At 40.7% G+C, this 17120-nt stretch overlaps 1 protein-coding gene across 2 annotated transcripts in view; it reads right to left on the bottom strand.

Annotated features, from left to right (window-relative positions):
- Nucleotides 1-17120, bottom strand: part of PLOD2 (procollagen-lysine,2-oxoglutarate 5-dioxygenase 2) — a 267967-nt gene that overhangs the window by 43311 nt on the left and 207536 nt on the right. For both annotated transcript variants that reach the window (XM_069727592.1, XM_069727591.1), the window contains exons 9-10: nucleotides 6880-7005; nucleotides 1914-2035 (exon numbers count right to left, since the gene is read on the bottom strand). In XM_069727592.1, coding sequence (XP_069583693.1) covers nucleotides 1914-2035; nucleotides 6880-7005 — 248 coding nt within the window. The remainder of the gene's footprint in view (nucleotides 1-1913; nucleotides 2036-6879; nucleotides 7006-17120) is intronic.

Consider the following 17120-nt stretch of genomic DNA (forward strand, 5'->3'; position numbering starts at 1 on the left):
CCCTGGCCCAGGACGGTGGAACTGGATTTCTCTAGAAGTTATTTTAAATTGATTTGGCAAAGCCAATAATAGTGTTGAAATACAGTCTAGCGGGATTCTATTACAGCCAGTAATGACAGGGTTACATCGCTGGATTGTGGTGTATAGAGATTTACAGACGTAGCTGCAACGCACAAATTAAACTTAACAGGCGGCCGATTTGTAAATGATACACGTATGAATGACAATTCTTACATGAACCGCATTGTACTCTATGCAGGAATGCCTGTGTGATGTTAGCACGCTGCTACACGATTTTTTGCTCTAATACTGGTCTACAGATCTGAGTTGAACGCATTAAGTATATTACCACCACTTTTCTATATTAAAATGTGCGAATATTATATCCGTTACCGCAGGCTGACTTCTGATTCTTGTTATCTGGCAAGCCTTCAGCCTAAATGGCCAACTGTAATCTAACTAAACTACATACAATGTATATAAGTTTATATGGACTATATATAGTTTATGTGGAATTTATATGGCTGCATAAACTAAAGAACATTTCCACCTTTAACAAAACATTAATGGGATGTAATCCGCCTTCATTTTAAAGTTATAGTACCATTTAAACAAGCCGTGTTCTCAAACACTCTCAGAACTCTTTGTCAAAGCAAAGAATAGCCGACTAATGATTATAGCAGGAGTAGACAATCAGAACTGTGCTATTTCGCATACCCTGACCACTGTCCATGCGTTTCAGGCTCTATCACAGCAAACTTGGGACAATTCAGATAAATAAGGCCAGAGGTGTGTAAAACCTACCAAATTGGGTATTCCGGAGTTACATTTAATTGAATCTGTCAGAAGGTTTTTGCTACCTTGCCTGAGAACAGCCTGATTAGGCAAGGAAACCATGAATCTAACAATGAGACAGTTTTCAGATTTAACAATGAAGCCGAGCTCAGAAAGCTGCCCCCACCCACACTAGGCTCTATATGTAGATTGTCTATTGACAGTGAGCGGATTATCACAGGAGGGGGGCGGAGTCAGCCAGCTAGTCCCAGCAATGATAATTTCCTAGCAATGAAACATTCAAAAATAGCACACAATTTGAAAAGTGATACATCCCTCAAATCTGTGTTTAACCCTTACCTCTTGCTGTCTTCAGATTACATATCAAAAACCTGCTGACAGATTTCCTTTAAAGAGTCCTACAAGGAGGGCTGGGCTCTTTCCAGGTGGGATTTATTTAGCATGATGTAAAGGTCTCTATTCCCCTAGAAGTTGTGTTATAGGGAATCTGTCAGGTGAATATTCAGTACGATACTAATGATATTCTGAAATGGGACTTGGGCAGTTTTTTTCAAACTTTTATTGTTGTAGCTTCTCTGGTTTTCTTGCTGTAAGCACTGGAGAATTCACTCCCTTGTCACTGCTAGTCAAGCATATGGAAAGCCAAACTGAACATGCACTGCTCCCCACACCCAAAATCCCACTCGCCACTCTGCACCAATGTCAGCGATAGTAAAAATCTTCACTGTCATTTACGATCACTGACATCGGTGCAGAGGGGTGAGAGGAATGATGGGTGTGGGGAGCAGTGCATATTCAGTTTGGATTTACCTATACTTTCCTGGCAGGTGCGCGCTGTAACTTCTCAGGTGCTTGCATCAAGAAAACCGAAGAAGCTACAGCAATACAAGTTACATGTTCTGATATGGGGCTCCCAGGCCCCAATTCAGAATGCCATTAGTATTGTACTAAACTAAAAAAAATAAAAATCACCTGACAGATTCCCATTAAGCATTCCACAGACTTTCAGTTACATTGTTCAAATTATAATATATATAATTTTTTCATTCTATGGAACAAAGTTTCCTTCAACTCCGCTACTAGCAATAAGAGGACAGCAGGTATTTAGATGGTATTACATTCCCATGTTTCTTGCTTCTGCCTGAGTAATCATTTCTTCAGGTCCGACTACTTTTAGCTTTTTAATGACTCTCTTGGCATCTTTCCAAAATTTCTGAACATGTTTTTCATGATATACTTCCTGGAAGGCAAAAAGGAAAGTTTCTGATAAGCTCATATGTAAAATCACTTTGGCAACAAATGAAGGATAGCACGGGAACTTTCCATTATTAACTACATAATATAGCATTTTCAATAATCATAAATAACCACCACCCTGTTCTGTCGGCTGGTGAATAGTCTTTGCTATGGGGATCGTTTGTCAATAGAAAACATCATCCATGTCAATTTTACTTAACAACAAGCTTTACTAGTGGTATCTAAAATCTATACACTTTAAGACGTTGTTCAGAATCAGAAAAGTTTAGGACTGGGTGTGTGGGTCCGAAAATTTCTTAAAAGTGAAGTCCCTTACATGTACGCAGGGCATTCTGATAGTATTTATTTACTTGGCTGCAGAGATTATGGGCCATGTCTACATATGACCACTTAGTCAATCATTGATGCCAATCACTGCCTAAGTGGTGAGACCGTTGTGACATTATTGATGCAGCACAAAAACAGCTTACAGCTGGGGTATGTTCACATGGCGGCTACACTGAGCTTTTCGGTCCAGAAATCAGTTTGGAAAATCTAAAATACTATAGCACTAAAATTTCAAGAATTCTCCAAGGACTGCAGAAATGTTGCAGATTTTAAACAGATTGAAATTATTATGCAGATTGTATCTTTTGCTACACCTAGGGTGAAATTCGCAGTAAATCACCATCAAAATCAGGAAACAAATCTGTATGCAACACATGGGCATTTTTTTGTTCTTTTTTGCTTGTCCCGAATCCACAATGATGAAATTGATATCAAAATGTGTACTTTACGATCATGACAATGTATATAGCAAAGCATTTAATATTTGACAGCGTAGGACTGTCCTGATCAGGGTCACTTCATTGACGGCGGGATGGCTTTTTGTGTTATTTTTCATCCAAAACAGTATTACTAAGAACCCTGTGTTATTTAGATGCACTTTTGCTTTTTACTTATTTAGTTACAGCACGGTTTTTGCTCATTTTGTTTTTTTGTAGATTTTTTATGCATTATGGCCAATGTGAACATGCGTTTATGTGCTGCATGTATACCAACTTAAATCAAGCTCAAGCTTTGCGTTTTTTCTTTGTATTTTTGCATTCTGTGCAAGCCGGGGTGTGGCATTCCTCTCTTGAGCTGGAAATTACATTTAAAGGCTTCCCCAGACTGGTGTCCATAAACCGGGACACAGTCCTCTTGTCTGCCCTTATTCACACACTGAGGTTAACTCTGACACAAGGTTTCTAATATTAGACAGCGTAGGAATGTCCTGATCAGGGTCACCTTGTCGACGGTGTGATGGCTTTCATGCGATTTTTGATCAAAACAGCATTACTAAGAACCCTGTGTTATTTAGATGCACTTTTGCTTTTTACTTACCGTATTTTTTGCTTTATAAGACGCACCTGATTATAAGACGCACCCCCAAATTTGGTGAAGAAAGAAAAAAATAATTTTTCTTCTTAATTGGGGGGTCTGTCTTATAATGCCAGTGTCCGTCTTACAAATCATATATATGTCCCTCATCCTGGTATCTATATAACACCTATCCTGGTGCTGGCACATGGCCCCCTTGTGCTACTGGCAGGCACATGAACTCCCTGTGCTGCTGGCAGGCACATGAACCCCCTGTGCTGCTGGCAGGCACATGGCCCCCCTGTGCTGCTGGCAGGCACATGGCCCCCCTGTGCTGTTGGCAGGCACATGACCCCCCCTATGCTGGTGGCAGGCAGGCACATGGCCTCCCCGGTCACTATATGCCCCCCTGTGCTGCTGGCAGGCACATGATAAAATAACAAACACTTAACTCACATTCCAATCATGGCTCAATGCTCCCAGCTCCTCGGTTGTGCTTCCTATTTCTCAGATCATGTGACCTGGGCACACAGTGATGACATCACTGTGCTGTGCCGATCACATGATCGGATATTGGCAGACAAAGGAAGAGCCACAGGGGAACTGGGAGCACGGAGCCATCATCGGAAGGCGAGTAAAGTGTTTAATATTTTATCATGTACCTGCCAGCAGCACAGGGAGGCATATAGAGCGCCTGGGGGGCCATGTGTTTGTCAGCATAAAGACTGACCGGGGGGGCATATGCATGATGGGAGGGGGGGGGGGGGGGAGAGTGCAGGTACATGCAATATGCACTGTTCCCCTGTCAACCAACTCGGCACTGCTTCCGCACCAAGGTGATGGACAGTGGGTGCAGTGAATATTAGATGAGGCTAATGAGCAGGAGCAAGTGACCTCTCGCTGTCTCTGCAGCTCGCAGCCAGCCCACTGACAACTCCAGAGCCCCTCCCCTTACAGAACTGCACACATATTTGGATTATAAGACACCCCCCCCACTTTCCCGCAAAATTTGGGGAAACAAAAGTGCGTCTTATAATCCAAAAATTATGGTACTTCGTTACGGCAGGGTTTTTTCTCATTGTAGGTTTTATACAATTAGAACTGTAGTATAGTTCTGATTTGCTATGTCACTTACCCCATATGCAGGGCATTGCAGTAGCTTAGGTATCCATGGTTATGACCACTCATATAGTGACATTTAGTTAGCAGTTAGTGGTCGTATCCATGGATATCTAAGCTAATGCAATGCCCTTAACATGGGGTGTCATGGGTTTGTGATGACAGAGAGGAGCTATAAGTCTGCAACATCTGAGTTCTTGTTCTCCTGCGCTGGATAGAAGTACTTTCCCCTCATATTAAACAGTGCAAGTTTCTTTCAGCAATGCAGGGGTTAAACTGTTCAGCCAAAGTCTCTATAGCTTCCTGCTTCGAGGATCTCAGCTGTGGAGTATAAGCCAATATCCTCGTCTATATATTCTTGCCCCTGACACTCTATATTGCCATTGTTAAATCTTGTACTGCCTGGTGTGGTGTGGGGTGGAGGATTCAGCATTTGGTAAAGGAATTTTGGAGAGTTGTTCTGTTACTTTTGCTAGGTGCAGTCTCCCCCCATCCTCTCTTATTTAGTTTCCCTACCCTTCCTCTCCAGTGTTCCTCTCTGCTGGCTCCAAGTGCATATTTCTAGGATTGCTATACTCATTTACACCTGTATATCCTTCCTGGTTTGTCTGGTTGGTGTATATACAGTGGGGGAAATAAGTATTTGATCCCATGCAGATTGTGTTTTCCCACTGACAAAGACTATAATTTTATGGGTAGGTTAATTTTAAAAATTGCATATAGAATATCAAAAATAAAATCCAGAAAATCACATTGTATAAATTATATTTCTCCCTGCAAAATGCAAATTTATAAGTATTTGATCCCCTACCAACCATTAAGAGTTCTGGCTCCTACTGACCAGATAGACGCTCCTAATCAACTCGTTACCTGCAATAAAGGCAGCTGTCTTACATATTCACCTTTATAAAAGATGCCTGTCAACATAGTCAGTCAGACTCTAACCTCTACAATATGGGCAAGACCAAAGAGCTTTATAAGGATGTCAGGGACAAGATCATAGACCTGAACAAAGCTGGAATAGGCCAGCCTCTATCCATAAGATGCTGGGTGAGAAGGACACAATGGCGCAATAGTAGGAAAAGAGAAGAAATACAAAATGACTGTCAATCGACATCGATCTGGGGCACCACGAAAAATCTCACCTTGTGGGGTATCTTTGCTAATGATGAAGGTGAGAGATTAGCCTAAAACTACATGGGGGAAAATTTGTTAAGGATTTCCAGGTAGCTGGGACCACAGTCACCAAGAAAACCATTGGTAACATTTTCCCGCAAAGGTTTAAAATCCTGCAGTGCCCACAAGGTCCCCCCTGCTCAAGAAGGCACATGTGCAGGCCCGTCTGAAGTTTGCCAATGAACACCTGGATGATTCTGTGAGTGATTGGGAGAAGGTGCTGTGGTCAGATGAGACAAAAATTGAGGTCTTTGGCATTAACTTTGGCATTGCCAACAAGGGTTTTGCCACTAAGTATTAAGCCTTGTTTGCCAGAGGGATCAAATACTTAATTCTCGTTGATAAATGCAAATACATTTATATAATTTATGTAATGTGATTCTCTGGATTTTATTTTTGATATTCTGTCTCTCAATGTTAAAATTAACCTACCCTTAAAATTATAGACTGTTCATGTATTTGTCAGTGGGCAAACTTTCAAAATCAGCAAGGGATCAAATACTTATTTACTCCACTGTACATTCACTATTCCTCTCCACTGCCCTGGGATGGAGAGGGAACAGATAAGGGATGATTCAGGTGTACAGCAAGATATGTGGCCCCAGCATATTCACATCACAACTAACCTGGGGAGCAGGGATAGCTAGGGTGCCCCTAGAGTTAAGGACAGGGTAGGTGCCTCCGGCCTTGGGATATCAGACAACAGTACTGTGACATGTGGTAAATGACATAGCTTATCAGAAGAATTATACATTTCTAATTAGAAGTATTTGCAAACATCATCATAATAATTCCTACTACACATTTGAATAGGATCTCGGAGATAAGAATACCCCTTTAACAGCAAATATGCTTGTTCATCTATGAATATTGATGCACAGCAAGCAATTGATCTAGCATCTCAGCTAATGAACATATGCATTTTATGGTGTCAAATGTAGTACATGTAATAACAAATTCACTAAAGTCAGCTTTCTGTTACCATTTTCTCTATCTAATGAGATATTAAATACAGTTACCCACTTCGAACATAGTCTCGAGTTTCATATAATTAAAATCAGACCATGAGACTTAACATAAATTAACTAGGAGTGAAGCCAAGAAACAGGCATTAAAAACTACTAAACAGCATGATTGTAAGATGATATGTTACAGTCCGGTACAAAAAGTAACGTATCAAGTAATACTTACACTGTTATGAATAAAGAGCGAAAGTTTCTCTTTGGGATAGTCCAGAGCCAACATTCTAGTGAAGAACTCTGGCAGAAAGGGAGTTGGCTGTTCAATAAAGACTCCAACTGTTACCCTTGGATAGTCCTACAAACACAAAAAAGGTACTTGCATTATGTTCTCAATCACAATAAATGAACATTTAACTTAATGTGATGTACAAAGCAGGTTGTAATTCAAGTATTCGATCGTGCACGCGCAGTTTTCTTAGAGCAAGGAGCTTTTATATGGTTTATTTTACTTTTGATTGTTATCAAGACTAAATGGGCATTAATATCTTGGAAAAAAAAAATTATTCCCCTCCTCCACTTCTCTTGCCATCATTCATCACATTGTTCTCCATCTAACACACTACTCTCTTCATTTCTATAAACAAGGTTTTAGATTTAGTCTCATACCAAAATACAAGATGGCCCAAAGCTCATACCAGCTGGTATTACTCAGTTATACACCAAAAAGTCCCAGAAAAGCCATCATCTGTGCTGTTCTGAAAGACCTTTTCTCCATCAGTGGGATGCATGGTTTTCCTCAACCACTTAAACCAGGTAATGTCTAGTGATAGTCCCACACATATGTACCGGTATGTCTTTTACACCTGGAAAACTTCAAAAGAGTTAATTTGCCCTTAAGGGGTTTTCAAATTAAATTCATTTTATCATCCATCAACAGGCTAGATTAAAAATGTCTGATTTCAGGGACCCAGCTGATCACTAAACGGGAGGTCTGAATATGAAAGTTTTCTTTCCTGCCGCCAGGATTGATTAAAAATAGTGATGAGTGAATATACTCTTTACTCAAGATTTTCCACGCTCGGGTGTCCTCCGAGTAATTTTTTCTGTTTGGAGATTTAGTTTTCATCGCCTCAGCTGAATGATTTACAGCTATTAGCCAGGCTAAGTACATGTGGGGGTTGCCTGGTTGCTAGGGAATCCCCGCATGTAATCAAGCTGGCTAACAGATGTAAATCATTCAGCTGCGGCGAAGAAAACTAAATCTCAGAGCACTAAAAAATACTCGGAGGACACCCAAGCGTGGAAAATCTCGAGTAACGAGTATATTCGCTCATCACTAATTAAAACAGCAAGTTCATATTCAACTGATGAAGGTGAAATGTCTGTAAGACTGATGAAGATGAGCAAAAATATTGCTCAGTCATCTCCATCAGTTTCATAGACAAATGGAGTAGCAGTGGTCATGCACCATTATGGTACGTCATTCAGTCCTGATGCAGTAAGAAAAGAAGGAATGAGAATTGGGACGCCACATAAATCAATGGGGTTCCAAGAAGTGGGGTCCCAGACATCAGATATTTATCCTTTGGGCACGGAACAAAATGTCCTTCATGGGATATGCTCTTTAGTAATACAGTAGAATGATGTAATAATGAGAAATGTCTGACTGACCAAAATAAAATCCCCCTTACTTTCAGTAAAAGGGTAACAGACATTTACATTTTTATATTCCCTGAACTAGAACATAAAAATAAGCAATTGTGTAACTTAGCAGAGAAATCTGCTTCTTTCACCTCCTAAATGGGTCTTTCACTCTCAATTTATGGATAAAATCTGTACTTATTGAAGAAAGATTTTTCCGTTACTGAAATATGAGCTATAATTAGTCATGATAAGATCATATGGAAAGAAAAGGGGAAAAGAGAAGCTAGAGGCAGACACTTTTTAAACTGTAGTTTCAGATCAACTGGCAGCAGAATGAATGTACAGTCATGGCCAAAAGTATTGACACCCCTGCAATTCTGTCAGATAATAGTTTCTTCCTGAAAATAATTGCAATCACAAATTCTTTGGTATTATTATCTTCATTCAATTTGTCTTAAATGAATAAACACAAAAGAGAATGAAGCAAAAAGCAAAACATTGATCATTTCACACAAAACTCCAAAAATGGGCCAGACAAAAGTATTGGCACCCTCAGCCTAATACTTGGTTGCACAACCTTTAGCCAAAATAACTGCAACCAACCACTTCCAGTAACCATTAAGGAGTTTCTTACAATGCTCTACTGGAATTTTAGACCATTCTTCCTTGGCAAACTGCTCCAGGTCCCTGATATTTGAAGGGTGCCTTCTCCAAACTGCCATTTTTAGATCTCTCCACAGGTGTTCTATGTGTTTCAGGTCTGGACTCATTGCTGGCCACCTTAGAAGTCTCCAGTGCTTTCTCTCAAACCATTTTCTAGTGCTTTTTGAAGTGTGTTTTGGTCATTGTCCTGCTGGAAGACCCATGACCTCTGAGGGAGACCCAGCTTTCTCACACTGGGCCCTACATTATGCTGTAAAATTTGTTGGTAGTCTTCAGACTTCATAATGTCATGCACACGGTCAAGCAGTCCAGCGCCAGAGGCAGCAAAGCAACCGCAAAACATCAGGGAACCTCTGCCATGTTTGACTGTAGGGACCGTGTTATTTTCTTTGAATGCCTCTTTTTTCTCCTGTAAACTCTATGTTGATGCCTTTGCCCCAAAAGCTCTACTTTTGTCTCATCTGACCAGAGAACACTCTTCCAAAACATTTTAGGCTTTTTGAGGTAAGTTTTGGCAAACTCCAGCCTGGCTTTTTTATGTCTCGGGGTAAGAAGTAGGGTCTTCCTGGGTCTCCTACCATACAGTCCCTTTTCAATCAGACGCTGACGGATAATATGGGTTGACACTGTTGTACTCTCGGACTGCAGGGCAGCTTGAACTTGTTTGGATGTTAGTCGAGGTTCTTTATCCAACATCTGCACAATCTTGCGTTGAAATCTCTTGTCAATTTTTCTTTTCCGTCCACATCTAGGGAGGTTAGCCACAGTGCCATGGGCTTTAAACTTCTTGATGACACTGCGCACGGTATACACAGGAACATTCAGGTCTTTGGAGATGGACTTGTAGCCTTGAGATTGCTCATGCTTCCTCACAATTTGGTTTCTCAAGTCCTCAGACAGTTCTTTTGTCTTTCTTTTCTCCATGCTCAATATGGTACACACAAGGACACAGGACAGAGGTTGAGTCAACTTTAATCCATGTCAACTGGTTGCAACACCCTAACAGTATATCTGGATCTATTTGTCGCAGCAGCGCAGATGTAATCCACATTTTATTTATTATAACGGTTCTGAGAGGTCGCAACGCTGACCTGTGGATCTGCAGCAGCTGACAACTACACGCTTGTACTGTGTACTACCAGGTGAGCAGTTCTCTCACAATTGATTAAGAACAATCCTGGGGATAAGACCCTATTTGCGCTTTTTTTGTCTCCTATCTTTCAAAACTGGTTGCAAGTGTGATTTAGTTATTGCCAACACCTGTTAGGTGCCACAGGTAAGTTACAGGTGCTGGTAATTACACAAATTAGAGAAGCATCACATGATTTTTGAACAGTGCCAATACTTTTGCCCACCTTTTTTATGTTTAGTGTGGAATTATATCCAATTTGGCTTTAGGACAATTCTTTTTGTGTTTTTTCATTTAAGACAAATTAAATGAAGATAATAATAACTAAGAATTTGCGTTTGCAATCGTTTTCAGGAAGAAACTGAGTATTATCTGACAGAATTGCAGGGGAGTCAATACTTTTGGCCACAACTGTATGTGTCTGCCTCAAGCTCCATCCACCTTCGCCCTTCCTCTCCATTGAATCTTACGAACACCAGCTATTATCTCAGTAACAGGATAATCTGTATTCATCAACCTCTTCACCACATTTGATATACCTATAAGTCATACAAGTAAAGGAGTTCCCGACCCATGAATTATAGTTATGTCATGGCAATCGTGCAGGCATAAGAGCTATGCCCGCACGATCACCGCCGGAAACTCTTATTACATGAAAGCCAAAACCCCGCTCACACAGCCTGATGCAGTGCCTGCTGTTTAACCCCTGAAATGCCGTGATCAATTGCGATCGCAACACTTAGGAGACTTACTCTCCCATCCAATAGTCTTCCTGTGATGTCATCTCGAGGGCCCGATCATTGCCATGGAAACCTGAGGTCATCATGTTGACATCTGGGTCACCAGCTATGGAAAGCTCAATGCATGGTCTAAGAGGCTTCTGTCAGTGCAGCACTGAAAGGTGCAAATCATTGAATGCTGGTGCTCCCGTCTGAATCCAACAGTGTGACTAAACCGCAGTTAGCATCTACATTTGGCATATCTGTAGTGATGAGAGCCCACTTAATTTATTGGGTCCGTGTCTCCAGAAACATGAGTTGAGCACAATGTATGGGTACTACAATGACAGATTTGCAATTTTCATTCAGCAACATTCACTGCTGCTCAGTACTGTACAGCCACATATGACGTATTGCCACACAGTCGGCAGAAATTGTGGGACTAATTTTGGTGCCATTTTTACCCATTTATCCATGTGACAATGTAAAATCTGGGGCTAGATCAATTTTTGGGGGGGGGTTTATTTTGTTTTTCTTCGCTGCCCAATGGTATAAAATTCTGTTACACACATGTAGTGTCAGTATGGTCACTGCACCCCTAGGTAAATTCATTGAGAGGTGTAGCTTGTAAAATAATGTCATTTATAGGGGAGGAGTGTTCTGCTGTTTTGTCACCTCAGTGACTTCCAATGTGACATGGCACCCTCAAACCATTCCACCATAATGTGCACTACAATATGGTGCTTCTTCCCTTCTGAGCTTTGCATTGTGCCTCAAAAAAAGTTTATGACCACTGTGAGGCAGTGACCAGTGTCACAGGTAGGGGGCACTGTTTGTTCTCCCCAGGATGTGAACAGAGGCATAGTGAGACCTATTGGCTCCACACTATCCTGGGTCTCTTCACACAGACAAAGCTCTGCAGGGCCCCTCACCAACACCAAACTGAAACTGGCGCCAAACCCAAACCTTTTTACTGCAGGGCTCTTAAAGAAACCTGATGCCTTCAGCCGCATGGAAAACCCGGGCCTGGAATGAAATGGACTGCACGACTACCATCCTGCAAGTCTGTTTCACAAACAACATCCCAGAGCAGGTTTCCCCTACATCTGTCTTGGACATGACTAGCATGTCCAAGACTGACACTTACTTTTATTAATTCTAGTCTGCATTACAGCCTCCTATGACCTTCATATGCCTCCATGCACAACCTGGGGAGAACACACAGTGACCCCTACTTGTGACATCGGTCACTGCTTCACCACCTGTGACTACAATGCCCCCTCATGGCCTGGCACTCACAGCATACACGGCAGTGCTGCCATCCATGGTAATTGGTCTCGGAGGTGTACTGTCCTGTGCCCAGCGGAGAACCGGAGGTAGACCGTCCTTTGCTCAAAGGAGGACTGGTGTGTGTTATGACTGTAAACAGGAAGATATCAAGAACTGTGTATGGCGGCCGGTGAGTACTAGACATTGACACGGCAGTGTAGTCGCCCACGGCTACTGGTCAAAGGGAAGGCAAGCCTGTTTAGTGACTGTAAACAGAAGGATGCCGTGTAGTAAGTAGTGCGGTGAAATGGACAACAATACTATGCACTGAAGTTATATGCACTTGTGTGAATTGGGACATTTAATGCTGTGAAGAAACACATTAAAGGAGTTTTGTGTTTGAATTTTGTGGGTCACTGCCTCCTCAATGTATAAGTGTACTACCGTTGCACTACACCACATATTAGATATTGGCTTACTCAGCAGAAATTGCACAACATATTTTGTGGTCCATTTTCTCCTATTATCCCTTTTGAAAATTGAAAACTTGAGGCCAAATAACATTTTAGTGGAAAAAATATAGCCATTTTCCATTGACTTAACCGAATGTTATACAATTCTGTGACTGTCTTGAGGGTAAAAAATGCTCTTCACCCCTAGATGAATTCCTCAAGAGGTGTAGTTTCCAAAATGGGGTCACTTGGGGGGGGGGTTTGGCTATTTTGCCATGACTGTCGTTTGCAACCACAATTGGGGTATCTGTGTACTGAGGAGAAAATGCACCTTATAGCTTGTTGTATAATTTGTCCAGCTACCCTTGTGAAAATGAAAATTTGGAGATGAAAGGCAAATTTTTGTTTTTTTAATTTCCACTGCTTAACGCTATCAAATTCTGTCAAGCGCCTGTGGATTTAAGCTGCTCACTACACCTCTAGATTCCTTGGGGGGTGTAGTTTCCAAAATAGGGTCACTTGTGTGCTGTTTATACTATTTAGGCACATCATGGCCAGCAATTCCAGCCAATTTTGCACTCCGAAAGTCAAATATTTATCTTTATTTTATCGCTATATAGCACCAACATATTCCACAGCGCTTTACAGTTTGCACACATTATCATCGCTGTCCCCGATGGGGCTCACAAAAGGTGCTCCTTCTCTTCAGTGCCCTGCCATGCCCCAAGCACTAGTTTTCCTCCACATATAGGGTATCTGTGTACTCAGGAGAAATTTCACAAGTTGTATGGTTGATTTTTCCGGTTATTCTTGAAAAAAATGCACATTTTGGGTCAAAATGTACATTTTTGTGGGAAAAATTAACATATTTTTTTCCTTCCACATTTCTTTAATTCCTGCGAAGCACTTAAAGGGTTTATAAACTTCTTAAATGTGGTTTTGAGCACTTTGAGGAGTGCGGTTTTTAAAATGGTATCAATTGGGTATTTTCTGTCAAATAGGACCCTGAAAGTCACTACAGACTATGTGGTCCTGAAAAATAAAAAGCTACGAAAAAATGAATATAACTCAAATCAGATAATATATTTTATTGCAATTCCATGCTGCCAGCAAGCTCTTCCCAACTTCAAATATATGGTTTAGAACACATACAGCAGCCATTCATATTCAATGTTAGATCTAAATTAATGCCTGAAAAAATAGGGCATCATGGGTTTTTGATATATGAGTGATTTGCATGCCTGGTAGAAAACCAATTACAACAACGAGCTACCATTGTGATGTGCTGCGGCGGCATGTGATTGGAATATGGAGTACAATAGTTGGCACTTTGAGAGATGTAGGATCTCAATCGTATTTGTAATATGTTCAAGTCCATTTCTTTCTTTCACCAAGTACATGCTTTAAATAAGCTGAAATTATGAAATTCTGCAATATGTTGAAGAATGCACACATTCAATATTCTTACAAAAAGGAATCGGATAGCGGATGGATTGAGCATAAATTAGTATATAACATGTCTTAAAGGCGTACAAATAACTCAGCGATAGAAGTGTCATAGAAAAGCATCTAGACCATATCTAGAGAACAACCAAACTGGTTAATAGGATAGAACTGCATTCTCTTATGTCAGGCACTCGCCTCCATTAGTCTACTGTATCATATGCTCCATTAAATAAGTGTCTAACACATGAAGCAGGGCTTTACACATCTGCACGTCAATTTCATAATTTCACCAGATGTTAAACTTTCCAATTCTAATTTATGCTTGCCTTGATGAGAGTTTATTTTAAAGTCAGTCTGATGGAATCTTTTATACAAAAAGGATAATTTAGACCTTTCTAGCTTAATACAACTCACATATAAACTACTCACGTTACACAAAGGCTTTTATTGAAATGCTTGGTAAAGCCAGGACATGGCACCAGTGCCGTATATTCTCCAGCTGCAGTTCAATGGTTCAGCAAAATAAAACATTGGAAACAAGGCTTGTGCAGCAGATGAATATTATTTTTAAAAAGGAATTAGACTAGTTGGTGAAATATAAAAGTAAAAAACTTTCACTGCTCCCCTGCAGCTCCCGTTTCTGCACTCCCCAGGTCCCAGGATCTCTGCATACTCATCCTTCAAAAACAAACAGGAAATATCTACTCAAGAAATCACTCAGTGATTGATGAGCATCAACTATTGGTCATTACTGATGTGTCTTGACCAAATAATTAGTACAATCCCAATAACCAAAAAATAAAAAACATAAGGCTTGGCACTATCCTCAGTGTTACTATTGCAATGGACCAATGGAAATGGAAATGCAATGGAAAAGAAACTCAGCTGTCACAGAGTGCGTATAGTTGGCTGGTGGTGCTTGTACATAAAACAAGCAACAAGTTGCATCCAATAAATAGCAAAGAATAAAAGGCTCTCCCCAGAAAGTATAACCCATCTTCTTTTATTGTGTACAAAATTTTAAAACGGCAATTGGCCCAGAGTGGCATGATCAAGCAGTGTCACACCGGCTATGGCCATGCTACCTTAAATTAGGTTTCAGCAGGCCGGAAATACTGGGTAAAGTAGAGACCAGTGGGGACCAGGTATGTATTGAAACAGTAGCTGCAGGGGTTCAGTGAGGGCGAATATTTCTTTTAAACTTCTTGAATCAAAGAGTCTGAAACATAAAAACACTTTTTTTTTTACAATTAACAAAGAAAACATGTGTGGCCCATTGTGTGGTTAGCTAGAGTGGGGCCAAATGAAACCTCAAAGTCTTACAATAGGCTAGTGGTCTTTATCAACCCTTTGTCTCGGACTAGCACTCTATTGGACACTGACAGCCATTGCATTGCCATTGCAGTAGTCAATTTACTGCAAAATTTTCACTGTTCTTCTCTGGCCAGCTCAGGAGAGAGGTGACGCAGTTATAAAATCTGAACCACTGCAGCTCACTTTAGACTGAGCAGATTGCTGCCGGCTCTGATCAAATGATTCCTATCCTTGGACAGAGCAGTGATGACAAACATGGAAAACAGTGCTGCTGCCATTATTCAGCCTAACAACGATTGGCTACAAAACAGCCAACCAGTGTTAGGGTTGTATTTCACCTTTGACGGCACCATCTCTATTTAAATAGCACAGCTCAGGTCAAGACCTGTGCTGTGATTGTGTACTGCACAAGGCAGAAACCTGAAGGCTCATGCATCGCAATGTTGGTACATAGAATGTTAGGCAGTTTCAGGCACCAGTAATACACAGAGCCCCTAAACTCCACCACTGTCTAATTGTTGGAGTTTTTGGAGCCAAGTCATTTAGAAGTTATATAAGTGGTGTTGAAGAGGGGCCATCGATCAGTTAGGATGGACTTTGGACCTCTCACACAATTATTGACAGTGGCTAGTTTTGGGAGGATATCCCTCAGTTATGAGTTGTAAGCGGAAGGGCAACTTCACAGGGGCCCAGAAGGAGAGGCAGCTCATGATAGCCATAGTGCAGAGCAATATAGCTGAGGAACAATGCATAATTTGTAGGCAGTCACTATGACTTAGTGGGAGAATTGGGTGAGTCTTTTCAACAAGGGACGTGGCTCAGATGAGTAGCACATGCTGCATGTGTCTAGTTTGTGATCACAGCGTATGTGGCACGTGTCTTGAATATGTTCATTTTCTTTATGACTGACATATACAACTGTTGAATTTTAATCTGTAATTAATATTATAACAAAACTAACAATTATTTGCAAAAAATGTCTTGCAGCATAGTTAATGTACAATTTTACAGTAGCTTCACTTTTTTAACGAAACTCGCTTTATTAGGTTCAGGATAGTAATGGCGATGCTTCGCCATACACTGAAGAATAAACTTTTCTGGTCTTTGTGAGTGGTCCATGTTGAATTGAATGTACTCTTGAGTGCAATGGACCGCTCGGTGGCATTATTCACAATTGTCAATAAGATGATTTGAGGATGCATTGATGTAATTTGCATTAGTGTATTTGAGGATTTTGATAAAAAAAATCTTGGTTTATTTCCAGTGCAAAGTTCCATTTATTTTATGTTGATTGACATTAAGTGATGAACAGTGGTGATCAAATTTGTTCGAAAAACGATTGCCATACATAAATTTGGCTCGAATATGGCACATTCAGATTTGTGATTGGAAACAAGCAAAATTTTATAAAATCGGAAGAAAAAAAAAAAAATCGGTAACATTCGGTAAAAAGTGCGGGAAAATAGTTGCGTTTAGGGAAAACTAAAATAACATATCCAAGATCTAAATAAATGAAATATTTTCACTGAATACTTTGTTTTGTACAAAGTTGAATGTGCTGACAACAAAATCACACAAAAATAAATCAATGGAAATCAAATTTATTAACCAATAGAGGCCTGGATTTGGAACGATACTCAACATTAAAGTGGAAAATCAAATTGCAGGCTGATCCAACTTCAGTGGAAATGCCTCAAAACAAGGAAATTAACAGTATGTTCAGTAGTGTGTGTCTGGCCTCCACGTGACTGTATGACCTTGATACAATGCCTGGACATGCTCCTGATGAGGTGGCAGATGGTCTCCTGAGGGATCCCCTCCCAGACCTGGACTA

This window comes from Ranitomeya imitator, chromosome 5 (genome assembly GCF_032444005.1).
Source record: "Ranitomeya imitator isolate aRanImi1 chromosome 5, aRanImi1.pri, whole genome shotgun sequence".
Classification (NCBI taxonomy): domain Eukaryota; kingdom Metazoa; phylum Chordata; class Amphibia; order Anura; family Dendrobatidae; genus Ranitomeya; species Ranitomeya imitator.